This window comes from Pelobates fuscus, chromosome 4 (genome assembly GCF_036172605.1).
Source record: "Pelobates fuscus isolate aPelFus1 chromosome 4, aPelFus1.pri, whole genome shotgun sequence".
Lineage (NCBI taxonomy): Eukaryota > Metazoa > Chordata > Amphibia > Anura > Pelobatidae > Pelobates > Pelobates fuscus.
The window spans coordinates 240,594,379-240,608,208 of NC_086320.1; the positions used below are offsets into that span (position 1 = coordinate 240,594,379).

At 43.8% G+C, this 13,830-nt stretch overlaps 1 protein-coding gene across 2 annotated transcripts in view; it reads left to right on the plus strand.

The window, feature by feature from the left end:
* Positions 1-339: 339 nt before the first annotated feature.
* SACM1L (SAC1 like phosphatidylinositide phosphatase) overlaps positions 340-13,830 on the plus strand; it is a 207,886-nt gene continuing 194,395 nt past the window's right edge. For both annotated transcript variants that reach the window (XM_063452016.1, XM_063452017.1), the window contains exon 1: positions 340-583. In XM_063452016.1, coding sequence (XP_063308086.1) covers positions 555-583 — 29 coding nt within the window. In that variant the 5' untranslated portion in view covers positions 340-554. The remainder of the gene's footprint in view (positions 584-13,830) is intronic.

Sequence of the window (13,830 nt, forward strand, 5' to 3'; positions counted from 1 at the left end):
CTTTCTTTATTAGATATCATGTTGTTTGTAATAGTAACTTTGGTGGAGGACGGGGGAGGGAGGAAACTAGAAAAAAAAAGGTTGTTTAATAAAAGAGCACCTCCTGTAAAATTCAACACTATATTAAGATCAATTGTACAGATACCAAAACTATCAATGTTAGCTCATCCCATGGAGCTGTATGACTTAATCAAAGTGCACTTGAAGCTGTAATAGAGATGAGGATTTATATATTTCACTTAGCCATCTGTATATTTGAAAATGAATGTGAGCTATTCGCTGAGATCGCTTTCCCATGAACTTTGTCGTCTCTCGCACACCGTCCTTTCCATGGGCTCCTTCAGCTACAGCTTACCATAGAGTTTGCCACGGATTCCTCTTCTGCTTCTGTACAGTGCCGGGACACGTCACAGGGAAGCGAAAGCTAATGTATTGACTTCGCGTGGAGCAAACTATGCACCCAATACAGTAGTGTTCTCATAGAAAGCCTTTAATATATGTAATTTCAGTCTTAACGTTGTCTGCATTAGAGAGTTCTGACAAGGTCGTGCACCATGGCATTGTCTTTCGAAAACCTAAAATTGTAAGTATCCTTAAATATGCATGGCCGTACGTCTTCTTAACAGGCTGGGATGTATATTGTTTTCCATTTTGTATTTGCCAATAGCACTGGAGTAATACACAACAGACTCCCATATATCCTGTAAACGCTTACAATATCCCGGAAGTGCCTGCTGACTTGTAAAATGTAGGAGACAAATGTGCAAAATGCGCAGTGCGACCAGATAGGAGTCTGAAGTATCTGTTTCACCTCTTTACAAGGGATCCTCTAAGCACATAATATATTTAGCTTAAATAAGTCGTGTTGGTGTTTAGATCATGCTTAATTCTATGCCATTTAGGAGTTAAAGGAACACTATAGCATTAGGATAAAATCCAGTATGACAGCCACTAGAGATAGGTTATCCCTGCATTTAAAACATTGCAGTTCCTGCAGAATGTCATTATTTTCAACTAGAGGTTTAACGCAGTCACTCCCTTATGAAAATACTCATTTACAGTGTTGGAATTTCACTGAATTTCTAACCCAGTCAAGAGATGTAGAAAGACAACCTTTGTCTAACAGGACTACTTTGTCTCTGTATAATTTTAACACCTGACTTTTTATTGGACTCTGGGCAGAGGTACAGTGTCAATCCTGACAGCCGTCACTAGTGACGTCTGCTACTGGCGCTGAAGCTGACCTGCTGGAACAAGATGGTCGCGCAAGCGAGGGATGGGTAATTTTTATGATTGTTGTTTGGTAAATAATTACTTTCATGAAAAAGAAGCTGGATGAATAAGAAGCTGACTTCAGCACTATGTACTGAAGTACTGTACTGTACACTATGGGTTTTATTTCCTGCTCTGTTAATTGAACTTTAAAGGGAAACTCCAGTGCCAGAAAAATGATCCGTTTTTCTGGCACTGGAGGGTCCCTCTCCCTCCCACCCCCCCAATCCCCGGTTACTGAAGGGGTGAAAACCCCTTCAGTGACTTACCTGGGACAGCGGCGATGTCCCTCATCGCTGTCTCCGCCTCCGCGACGCTCCTCCTCTTCATTGCGTCGACTCTCAATTGTTTGGTACTTGTTGAAGGCTGCACCTCACTTGTTTCTGGTTCGTTTGAGACAGAATTTGTTACAGCAGCTTTCTGTAGACAGAAGCTGTGATAGTATTTTGCTTTCAACACATTCTTTTATTTTCATTGTAAATTTCCTTATAGCCGGCATAGGCATTTCTTAGATCTCTAGCAACTTAGGTACTTCTCTCAAAGTTACAATCTTGTGACTCAAAAATATTAATTGCCTTTTCTTAGTGTTGAAATGCTTCCTCAAGGCTTTTCAAAGTGAAAGAATGAACAGGAGTTTCAGGTGCAGTAACATTTTCTACCTCTTCAACCTCCTCTTGTTCTTCCATATCTAAGGTCTTCATTTGTAAGTTCTTCCAGAAGGTCATTTATGTCAGTTGCAGAGACGTCCATGTCCAATCTGTTGGCAAGAGTAACGATTGCTTCTGTGTTCTGCTGTACAATTTCTGCTGGTTCTTCAAACCCTTCAACATTAGTACCAAACAACTGACGGCAGAGCTTTTTCCAAACACCTTTCATGGTTGTCTCTGAAATTGTGTTCCAGGCATATGCTGTAATTTTTATTGCATCTAAAATATTAAATAATTTTCTCCAAAAATCTTTAAGACTTGGACCTGTCTTGTTTTCAGTTGCTTTAATCAACATTTTAAATTTCTGCTGAAGGTACAGTGATTAAAATGTGTTGATAACACCTTGGTCCATTGGTTGCAAAATGGAAGTTGTATTTGGTGGCAAGAATAGGATTTTGACATTATGGTGGTGATGTTGAAGAGAGGGTGGATGACTGGGTGCATTATCTACAAGCAGAATAACTTGAAAAGGTATTGATGTCTTCACAATATTTTTTTACTTCAGGTACAAAATAATGTGAGAACCAATCTTCAAACAGCAAAGCAATAACCCAACCATTTTTTATTTGCTTTTCATATGACTGGCAGTGTGCTTTTCACAATTCCTTTAAGTGCCCTAGGATTTTCTGCACGATGCACCATCATGGGTTTTAATTTATAGTCTCCAGCTGCATTCCCACCAAGCAATAAAGTTAGTCGATCTCTCGCTGGTTTAAAACCGGGCATTGATGATTCTTCTTTTGCAGTGTAGCTTCTTGATGGTTTACACTTCCAAAAGAGACCTGTTTCATCCCAACTTAGCAGGAAATTATTTAGCCGCTTCTGTATCAGCACTTGCAGAATCTCCAAGGATTTTTATGTTATGCCAACCAGCTCTTTTTTTTGTAACGATCAAACCACCCTCTGCTTGCAGAAAGTGTTAATTTAACTTTGCCTCCTGTCCTTTGTTTCAGTATCTCAAAAAGTGATAAAGCTTTAGCACAAATGGTAGCATAGGTAACACTTATATGGAGGCGTCCAGTTTGATAACTTATCCATGCTGTTAACCCCTTAAGGACGCATGACGGAAATTTTCCGTCATGCAGTATTTTTCCAGCAGGGTCTATTACCTTGCTGGTAACTATGAGCCCCAGGTATCATTTGATTCCTGGGGCTCCCCTCTCTCACCTGGGGCCAGAATTAGTGTCCCCAGACTGACTGATGCTCTGTTTGCAGAGCTCAAAGTGAGCGCTGCAAACAAGCATTTAAATGGGGATTTAAATCCCCACTATTACAATTTTGTGTGATCAGGGTTAAATCCCTGCTAACACAAGGGAGTTCCAGGTATCAATGGAAACCTGGGGCTCCCCTCTATCAGCTGGGGACATTTTTAGTGACCCCAGCCTTTTTGATGAGTTACATGCAGTGCTGGAAGTCAGCGCGGCATGTATCTGCTTAAATAGGCATTTAAATGCCTATATCTAGATTGTGGTGTAAGCAGGGTTAAATCCCTGCTCACACCAGGAAACCCATGTATCATTAGAAACCTGGGGGTCCCCTCTGTCAGTTGGGGCCATTTTTAGTGGCCCCAGGTTTTTTGATGAGCTGCATGCAGAGCTCAAAATGAGATCGGCATGCAGCTGTTTAAATGGGGATTTAAATCCCCATAGAGCACAATGCAGTGTGAGCAGGGTTAAATCCCTGCTCACACTAGGAAACCCAGGTATCATTAGAAACCTGGGTGTCCCCTCTGTCAGCTGGGGCCATTTTTAGTGGCCCCAGGTATTTTGATGAGCTGCATGCAGAGCTCAAAGTGAGGTCGGCAAGCAGCTCTTTTAATGGGGATTTAAATCCCCATAGACAGCAATGTAGTGTGAGCAGGGTTAAATCCCTGCTTACACTAGGAAACCCATGTATCATTAGAAACCTGGGGGTTCCCTCTGTCAGTTGGGGCCATTTTTAGTGGCCCCAGGTTTTTTGATGAGCTGCATGCAGAGCTCAAAGTGAGATCGGCATGCAGCTGTTTAAATGGGGATTTAAATCCCCATAGAGCACAATGCAGTGTGAGCAGGGTTAAATCCCTGCTCACACTAGGAAACCCAGGTATCATTAGAAACCTGGGTGTCCCCTCTGTCAGCTGGGGCCATTTTTAGTGGCCCCAGGTTTTTTGATGAGCTGCATGCAGAGCTCAAAGTGAGATCGGCATGCAGCTGTTTAAATGGGGATTTAAATCCCCATAGACAGCAATGTAGTATGAGCAGGGTTAAATCCCTGCTCACACTAGGAAACCCAGGTATCATTAGAAACCTGGGGGTCCCCTCTGACAGTTGGGGCCATTTTTAGTGGCCCCAGACTTTTTGATGAGCTTTTTGATGAGCTGCATGCAGTGCTGAAAGTTAGCACTGCATGTAGCCATTTAAATCCACAAAGAACACTGCAGCTGAGCGATCAAGCTCAGCTACAGTCATTCTCTCAAGTGATCTGGTGCTTGGGAGACCCCCAGGGTCTGAACAAACCCTGGAGGATCACCCTCTATGCCCAAATGCCATTCTGATCAGTGCTGGGCATTTTTAGTTGCCCAGCACAGATCGCATTGCATTGGGAATAATGTCTTCAATGTAAGAGATGGGAGACTGCAATACTGAAAATAGCCAGTAGATGGCAGCAACATACCACTGTGTTTTATTTTAAAATCCCTTTACTAATATCAGCACTGATATTAGCAGAGGGAAACCTTTGGGATTAAGATTAAATTAAGGATTATTATTCGGTTTAGCATAAATACTAGATTTATTATCAGGTTTATTACTGGGTTTATTATTAAGTTTATGTTTGAGATTAGGTTTATAATTAATTGTAATATTGGGATTATGTTTCAGATTAGGATTCAGATTATGGTTCAGATTAGGATTAGGGTCAGCACGGGCATCCCTTGCTGAATATAGCAATGGAATTCCTCGGCTGACACCAGCAGGGGGAATCATGTTAACACTATTGCTAAAGGTAGGATTGAGATTAGGTTTAAGGTTATAATTAAGGTTACACGTGGGATTACGTTATGGGTTAGGATTGTGGTAATGGTTTATTATTAGATTGAGGGTTAGATTTGGGATTAGAATTTGGTTTAGAATTAGGGCTTGGTTTGGGATTAGAGATTTAGATTAATATTAAGATCGCTACTTTCCAAAGATATGCATATGGGGTATATTTGTACTGAGAAGATGTTGCTGAGTACAGCTAAGATAATTTTATGACAGTGGGAAACAGGATATTTAAAAAATAATCATCAGAAATACTATGTGTATGTAAAAATGTTAAAATAAAAATGAATACCACAAACTTTGAAACAAAATGGTAACAAAATGTCACTTCAATAAAGCTTCTAATATTTTATATGAGGGTCCCCATGTTGTCCACTTTTGTAAATGGTATGCATTGATGGCGTTATTTAAATATATGAGCGACTAAAATGCCCCAAAATGAAACAATGACCATTCGTCAATTTACCATTTAAAAAAACCTGTAATGGGCCGGGTATGATTTTAGCCCTGTATTTTTTCACAAAAACCTGGCTAAGGTGTACAAAGGGGGTAATTTTGTACTCAGGAAATATAGCTGAGAATAATTTCGTGATTTAATTTACAGTAACATATATCAAGTTTCCGAAATTAACTACTAAAATACAACATGTGTGTATAAAAATGCAAAAATAAAACAATATGATAACATTTGAAAGTAATTGGTGCTAACATAACTGTATAATAAAGCTCAAAATATACCATATGACATAGCCCGTGGTGTCTACTTTCACAAATGGTATGCATTTATGGAGTAATTTTAACTGTCAATCTGCTACAATGACCTAAAATGTGATATAGACACACCAAATCCATTTATCAAAATTCTAATTGTAAAAACTGTAATGGTCAGGACTCGTTTAAGGCACTGTAGCTTCACAGGATAGTGTCAAATACATACATTGGGGGTATTGTTTTATTCAGAAGAGTTTGCTGAGCATAATTATGGGGTTTTGATCACAGTGGCACATACCAGACTTGAAAAATGACCCCAAAAAATGTAATGTGTATGTAAAAAAATGCAAAAAAAAATATTTTACCACAAAGTTTAACATAAACTGGTGAAAAAATGGCATCACGCTAAGGCACAATATATACCATATGAGATACACTGAAGTGTCTACTTTCACCAATGGTAGGTCATTGAGGGATAAATTCAACAGTTAAACTGCTACAATGCCCCAAAATGAGACTTGCTCCATCAAATTCATCTATCAAAATTATCACTGTGAAAACTGAAATGGTCAGGTCTCTTTTATGGCACTATAACTTCACAGGATAGTGGAAAGGACATAGATTGGGGGTATCATTTTACTCTGTTGATATATGGCTGAAAACAATATGGGGTTTTCTACAGCAGTAGTATATATCAACGTTATGAAATACACATTAAAAATCCTTGTTTAATGTGTGTATGTTAGCAATCTGAAAAAAAACACAATTTTACTACACGATTTAGCAGAGATTGGCAGCGAAATGGCTACGTAAAAAGTGTCAGAATACCCTTTGGTAAATAGCCTGTGATGTGTGCTTTATATAAATATATACTTTTGTGCAGCAACTTTGCTTTCTGTGATGGCTATTAAGCTTACAAGACAAACATGCCAAATTCTAAAATTGCTCCACATTAAAAAAAGTTTTTACTCCTTGTATTTTGTGACCTGTAACTTTCAAAATAAGCTGAAATCCTAGACATATTATGTACTCTGAAAATCAGAACAACTACCGTATTTTTCGCTCCATAAGACGCACTTTTTTTCCCCTCAAAAGTGAGGGGAAATGTCTGTGCGTCTTATGGAGCGAATATGATGCTTTACTTACCTGTCTTGCAGCGTTGGCCGGCAGCACAGGGCGCACCGCGGTAGTGGAACTTTAATTTCATGTTCCGGTTTCCGGCGGGACTGAAAGGAAGTGCGCACAAGCTGAGTGCGCACTTCCTTTCAGTCCCGCCGGAAACCGGAACATGAAATTCAAGTTCCACTACCGCGGTGCGCCCTGTGCTGCCGGCCAACGCTGCAAGACAGGTAAGTAATTATAGGACAAGGGGAGGGGGACAGTATGGGAGGGGGATGAAGTCTATGGGGAGGGAGGGGGATGAAGTCTATGGGGAGGGAGGGGGATGGAAGTCTATGGGGAGGGAGGGGGATGGAAGTCTATGGGGAGGGAGGGGGATGGAAGTCTATGGGGAGGGAGGGGGATGGAAGTCTATGGGGAGGGGTGGGGATGGAAGTCTATGGGGAGGGGTGGGGATGGAAGTCTATGGGGAGGGGTGGGGATGGAAGTCTATGGGGAGGGGTGGGGATGGAAGTCTATGGGGAGGGGTGGGGATGGAAGTCTATGGGGAGGGGTGGGGATGGAAGTCTATGGGGAGGGGTGGGGATGGAAGTCTATGGGGAGGGGTGGGGATGGAAGTCTATGGGGAGGGGTGGGGATGGAAGTCTATGGGGAGGGGTGGGGATGGAAGTCTATGGGGAGGGGTGGGGATGGAAGTCTATGGGGAGGGGTGGGGATGGAAGTCTATGGGGAGGGGTGGGGATGGAAGTCTATGGGGAGGGGGGGGGTGAAAGTCTATGGGGGGGGGGATGAAAGTCTATGGGGGGGGATGGAAGTCTATGGGGAGGGGGGGATGAAAGTCTATGGGGAGGGGGGGGATGAAGTCTATGGGGGGGGATGAAGTCTATGGGGAGGGGGGGGATGAAGTCTATGGGGAGGGGGGGGATGAAAGTCTATGGGGAGAGGGGGATGAAGTCTATGGGGGGGGGTGAAGTCTATGGGGAGGGGGGGGATGAAGTCTATGGGGAGGGGGGGGATGAAGTCTATGGGGAGGGGGGGATGAAGTCTATGGGGAGGGGGGATGAAGTCTATGGGGAGGGGGGGGATGAAGTCTATGGGGAGGGGGGGATGAAGTCTATGGGGAGGGGGGGATGAAGTCTATGGGGAGGGGGGGATGAAGTCTATGGGGAGGGGGGGGATGAAGTCTATGGGGAGGGGGGGGATGAAGTCTATGGGGAGGGGGGGGATGAAGTCTATGGGGAGGGGGGGGATGAAGTCTATGGGGAGGGGGGGGATGAAGTCTATGGGGAGGGGGGGGATGAAGTCTATGGGGAGGGGGGGATGAAGTCTATGGGGAGGGGGGGATGAAGTCTATGGGGAGGGGGGGGATGAAGTCTATGGGGAGGGGGGGATGAAGTCTATGGGGAGGGAGGGGGATGAAGTCTATGGGGAGGGGGTGGATGAAGTCTATGGGGAGGGGGTGGATGAAGTCTATGGGGAGGGGGGTGGATGAAGTCTATGGGGAGGGGGTGGGTGAAGACTATGGGGAGGGGGTGAGTGAAGACTATGGGAGAGAGGAGAAGACTATGGAAGGGGGGGACACTATGGGACAGGGGAGAAAAAAAAATATTCTGTACAAACTGTCCCATAGTAAGAAACACTATGGGACAGTTTGTTCAGAATATTTTTTTTCTGGGTTTCTTCCTCTAAAAACTAGGTGCGTCTTATGGTGAGGTGCGTCTTATGGAGCGAAAAATACGGTAATTGAATATTTTTTAAATTACTTTCCTTAAGCTGCACTTATTATACACACGTTATTATTGCCTAAACTGTGGAAAAAAAACTATTTATTTCATTTTTTTTTCATTTTTTTGTATTTTTTTAATAATAAATAAGAATTTATATATGTATATGTCACATCAGATTAAAGCCCTTTTTGTCCTTTAAAAAACGATATATAACATGTGTTGGTGTAATAAATTAGGGATCGACCGATTATCGGTTTTACCGATATAATCGGCCGATATTCGGTATTTTCGGAAATATCGGTATCGGCCAATAGGGATACCGATATTGCCGATAATACCTCCCAGGACCGCCAGGCTCATTACAAGCCCGGCGGTCCTGGGGGGGGCGGGCAGCAAGCATTTACTCACCTCCCTGCAGCTCCTCCAGCTTCCCAGTGTAAATCTCGCGAGACCCGCGGCCAGCTCTGACGGCCGCGGGTCTCGCGAGATTTACACTGGGGAGCTGGAGGAACTGCTGGGAGGTGAGTAAACGCTTGCTGCCCACCCCACTTCCCTCCCCTCCCCCAGCTAAGCCAATGCCACTGGACCACCAGGGATTAACATATCCCCCCTCCCTGGCAAGGCAACAAGCAGGGAGGGGGGGACAACAAAAAATAAATAATAATCATAATTAAATATATTAAAAAAAATAATAATTTAATATAAAAATTAAAAAAAATGTTTTTAATAAAAAATGCCCCCTCACACACACACTATTATTATACACATATACTACACAAACACACTGTGTATATAATTCAGTGTGTTTGTATAGTGTGTGTATATATAATGCAGTGTGTTTGTATAGTGTGTGTATATATAATGCACACTACACAAACACACTGTATTATATACACACGCACACTACACAAACACACTGTATTATATACACACGCACACTATACAAACACACACTGCATTATATACACACACACACTATACAAACACACTGAATTATATACACACACACACTATACAAACACACACTGCATTATATACACACACACACTATACAAACACACTATACAAACACACACTGCATTATATACACACACACTGCATTATATACACACACACTGCATTATATACACACACACTATACAAACACACACTATACACACACACTATACAAACACACACTGCATTATATACACACACCCTATACAAACACACACTGCATCCACTACACACACACTGCACAAACACTGCATCCACTACACACACATACACAGCTCCCCTGTCTAAACACACTGCATCCACTACACGTGGCATGTATATTTTGTGCATTTACCTTTAGAAATAGTTTTTTATTTTCCAAAATGGTAAATGTACAGAATATCGGCAAATTATATCGGCTATCGGCCTGAAAGTTCACAGGATATCGGTATCGGTATCGGCTCTAAAAAATCAATATCGGTCGATCCCTATAATAAATAAGAAAAATGCAAACAGAGGTTGAACACAAACAGCAAAAAATGCAAATAATGCTTGTGTCCTTAAGGGTAAGTCCAGTTTTTGAAGCTGCGTCCTTAAGGGGTTAAAGGACCACTATAGTGCCAGGAAAACATACTTGTTTTCCTGGCACTATAGTCAGGGCCGGACTGGGAATTAAAAGCAGCCCTGGAAAAAAATTTTTTACCAGCCCCATAATGCGTCGCGCCAGCATAGTGTGCAATTACAGAGTTAGAAAAGATAATTCAAGATTAAAAATTATTACTCCAACGTGAAAAAAAGCACATATAGGCTTCAAAAAAAAAACAAGAGTGCAGATTTATTTTAAGCAGACCTGCCTTTGCATATAACCAATGTTTCAGTCCAACTACCTTGACATATTAAGAAAAGCTTGGTAATGGGACTGAAATGGTGAATGTATGTAGGGCACAACTGTAAAAAATGACGGTATCTTGTTTATTTTGAAGTCCTGTGGGTGCGCTCTTCACTTTAAATATGTTATTGTGCTGGAGTATGCACCTAGCAACAAGACTGGGCCAATATCTGCTCATTACATATGGTACATATCAATTACATTTCTCTGTGTATTACGTATGTGTGTGTGTGTATATATATATATATATATATATATATATGGATCCGCCACTGGTGTGTGTGTGTGTGTGTGTGTGTGTGTGTATGTATATATGTGTGTGTATATATATACACGCGCACGCGCACACACACACACACACACACACACACACACACACACCCCCCCACCCCCACCCCCACCCCAGTGGCGGATCCAGAGCCTGATCTCGGGAGGGGCACTTATAGATTATTTAAAGAAATAATACATGCACAATAACCACTACTGCTCTGTGTATTGGTTATGGTGCCAGGAGTGCCGGGACCCGCTCCCAGAGTAAGTAGTCAAACCGTTTAAGAACAGTTTGACAACTTACCTGGGGTCTGCTGGGATATGGGGCTGTAGTAGGGTATAGGAGCAGTGGTGCAATGTGTGAGGGGTGCAGTTTGTGTGAAAGGTTCAGTGTGTAGGGCAATGTGTGTTTGGGTGGCTGTGTGTGTGTGGCGCAATGTGTGTATGGGTGGTCTGTGTGTGGGTATGGGGCTAGAGGTCGCAGTGGTGAGAGTGAACTCTAGCCCATAGCTCCAGCGCTAGAGTTCACTTTCGCGAGAGCTGGAGCGTTGCCATTGTAACCGCGGCAACGCTCTGTACTCGCGCAAGAAGGACCCGGAGGAGCTGCAGGCTGAGCTCCCGGGTCCTCTCTTCCTCCCTCCTCTGCCGGCTGCCTGCATGGTGCCTCCAGAACAGGGAGGGAGATCTCTGATCTCCCCTCCGGTCCGTGAAGGCACATGGTGCTTGGACAGTGCCAGCCTTGCATTGGCCAGCAGGTGAGAGCATCTGGGGGGGAAAGGGCAATTGCCCGTTGCCCCCCCCTGGATCCACCATTTATATATATATATATATATATATATATATATATATATATTTCTCCCCCTCACTGCTCCTCTGTGTCCATGTCTCCCCTCTCCTTCCCAGTCACTCTCCCCCCTCTGCCTCTTTCTCCCCCTCGTGTATCTCTCTCTTCTCCTCTGTCTCTTTTCCCCCCTTTTCCCTGTCTCTCTCTACCATCTCTCTATCCCCCTCTTTCTCCCCTTGTGTCTCACTCTCCCCCCTCTGTCTCTTTCTCCCTCCTTTCCCTGTGGCACTCTTTCTTCCCTATCTCTGTTTTATCCCCCCCCCCCCCTTGTGTCCCCCCCCCCTCCACACACACAGATTTAAGCTGGCAAGGCAAGGCATGACGGTGATGGGTTGACCAAACCCATAGTTTTGTGTTTATTTTATTTTATACCTAGGATGTGAATATATCTCTTCACTTGCTCACAATAAAACCCTGCTGATTGGATGAGCATGATGGGAATTCTAATCCACAGCTGTTTGAAGTTGCCTATTCTTCATCTCCTGCCCTTCACACTAGATTATTTCTATTTCCCTGCGATTTCTTGGACATGATTAAATGTTGCATACTCTGCTGATAGGATGTAGCATTGAAAAAAACAAACACTTTTCAGGCTTGTCTGGCACGCTCCCCTCTGCCTTGATGAGTAAAGGTCCCCCCCCCCATTCATCCCCTCCATTTACCTGAGAGGAGCCAGAGGGGGCCGGCCGCGTTCCACGCTGGTGCTGCCGGGTGGCAGCCTCGCCGGTCCGACGGCACTTCTAATGCTGAGGACGGAGGAGCATGAAGGAGGAGGGAGGAGCATGTCTCTCTACCATGCTCCCTCGCGGTTCCTGTGCTGTGAATTGTGGGAACCACGAGGGAGCATGGAAGAGAGACATGCTCCTCCCTCCTCCTTCATGCTCCTCCCCCCTCCTTCCGTCCTCAGCATTAGAAGTGCCGCCGGACCGGCGAGGCTGCCACCCGGCCCGGCGGCACCAGCGTGGAACGTGGCCGGCCCCCTCTGAGTGTGCCACCGGACCGGCCACCCGGTGGCACATACCTGTACAGCCACCAGATGCCGCGGCCCACCGGGAAATTTCCCGGTATCCCGGTGGGCCAGTCCGGCCCTGACTATAGTGCCCTGAGGGTGCCCCCACCCTCAGGGACCCCCTCCCGTCGGGCTCTGGAGAGAGGAAGGGGTTAAAATCTTACCTTTCTCCTGCGCCGGGCGGGGATCTTTCCTCCTCCTCTCCTCCTTCCTCGCGACGTCATCGGCTGAATGCGCATGCGCGGCAGGAGCCGCGCACGCATTCAGGCGGTCTCATAGGAAAGCATTTACAATGCTTTCCTATGGATGCTGGCGTCTTCTCACTTTGATTTTCACAGTGAGAAGCACGCAATCGCCTCTAGCGGCTGTCAATGAGACAGCCACTAAAGGCTCTGGAGGCTGGATTAAGCCTCAGTGTAAACATAGCAGTTTCTCTGAAACTGCTATGTTTATAAAAAAAAAGGGGGTTAACCCTAGCTGGACCTGGCATTAAGCTGAAGTGGTCTGGGTGCCTATAGTGGTCCTTTAACAGTTTTTCCATATGAGGAATAAGGCTTTAATTTTCCTTTGTTCGTATCCAAGTAGAATGCAGGGATTGCACATTTTTTGCTTCATTTAAATATTTTTCTCTGTCTTTTAAAATTGTACTCACAGTTGATTTACTTAGTGAATATTTGGTAGCTAATTCTTTAGTGGTATTTCCAGCATCATGGTCTGTTATGATGTTTAATTTTGTTTCTAATGTTATGGCTTTTCATCTTTTTATATTTTCATTACAAGCACCAACTGTAACATTCTTTAATTTTGCTGGCATTATGAGTCCTCCTTCTTCACTTTCTTCTTTCTCAACTTCCCTCCCTCCTTTATCACTTTCCTTTTTTTTATTTCACACCCCTCTTAAGCCTTCTTCTTTCTCAACTTCCTGCTTTCCTTTATCATTTTCCTTTTCCTTCTTTAATTTCACACCTCTCTTAAGCCTTCCTCCTTCTTTCTCAACGTCCTGCTTTCCTTTATCACTTTCCTTTTCCTTCTTTTATTTCACACCTCTCTCAAGTTATCTTCCTCCTCTCTTACTTTCAGGCTTGCACCTCTCCTTTATCACTTTTTGTTGCTCCTATTATTTTGACAGCTCTCAATCTCTTCTCTTTCTCTCTTACTTTAAGGCTTGCAACTCTTTTCCTCCTTTTATTTTTAGAGCTTTCAATCTCTACTCTTATTTTTAGAGCTCCTTTTCTTTTTCTTTTTCTCCTTTTACAGTATTTTTAGAGCTTTCAAGCTCTACTCCTC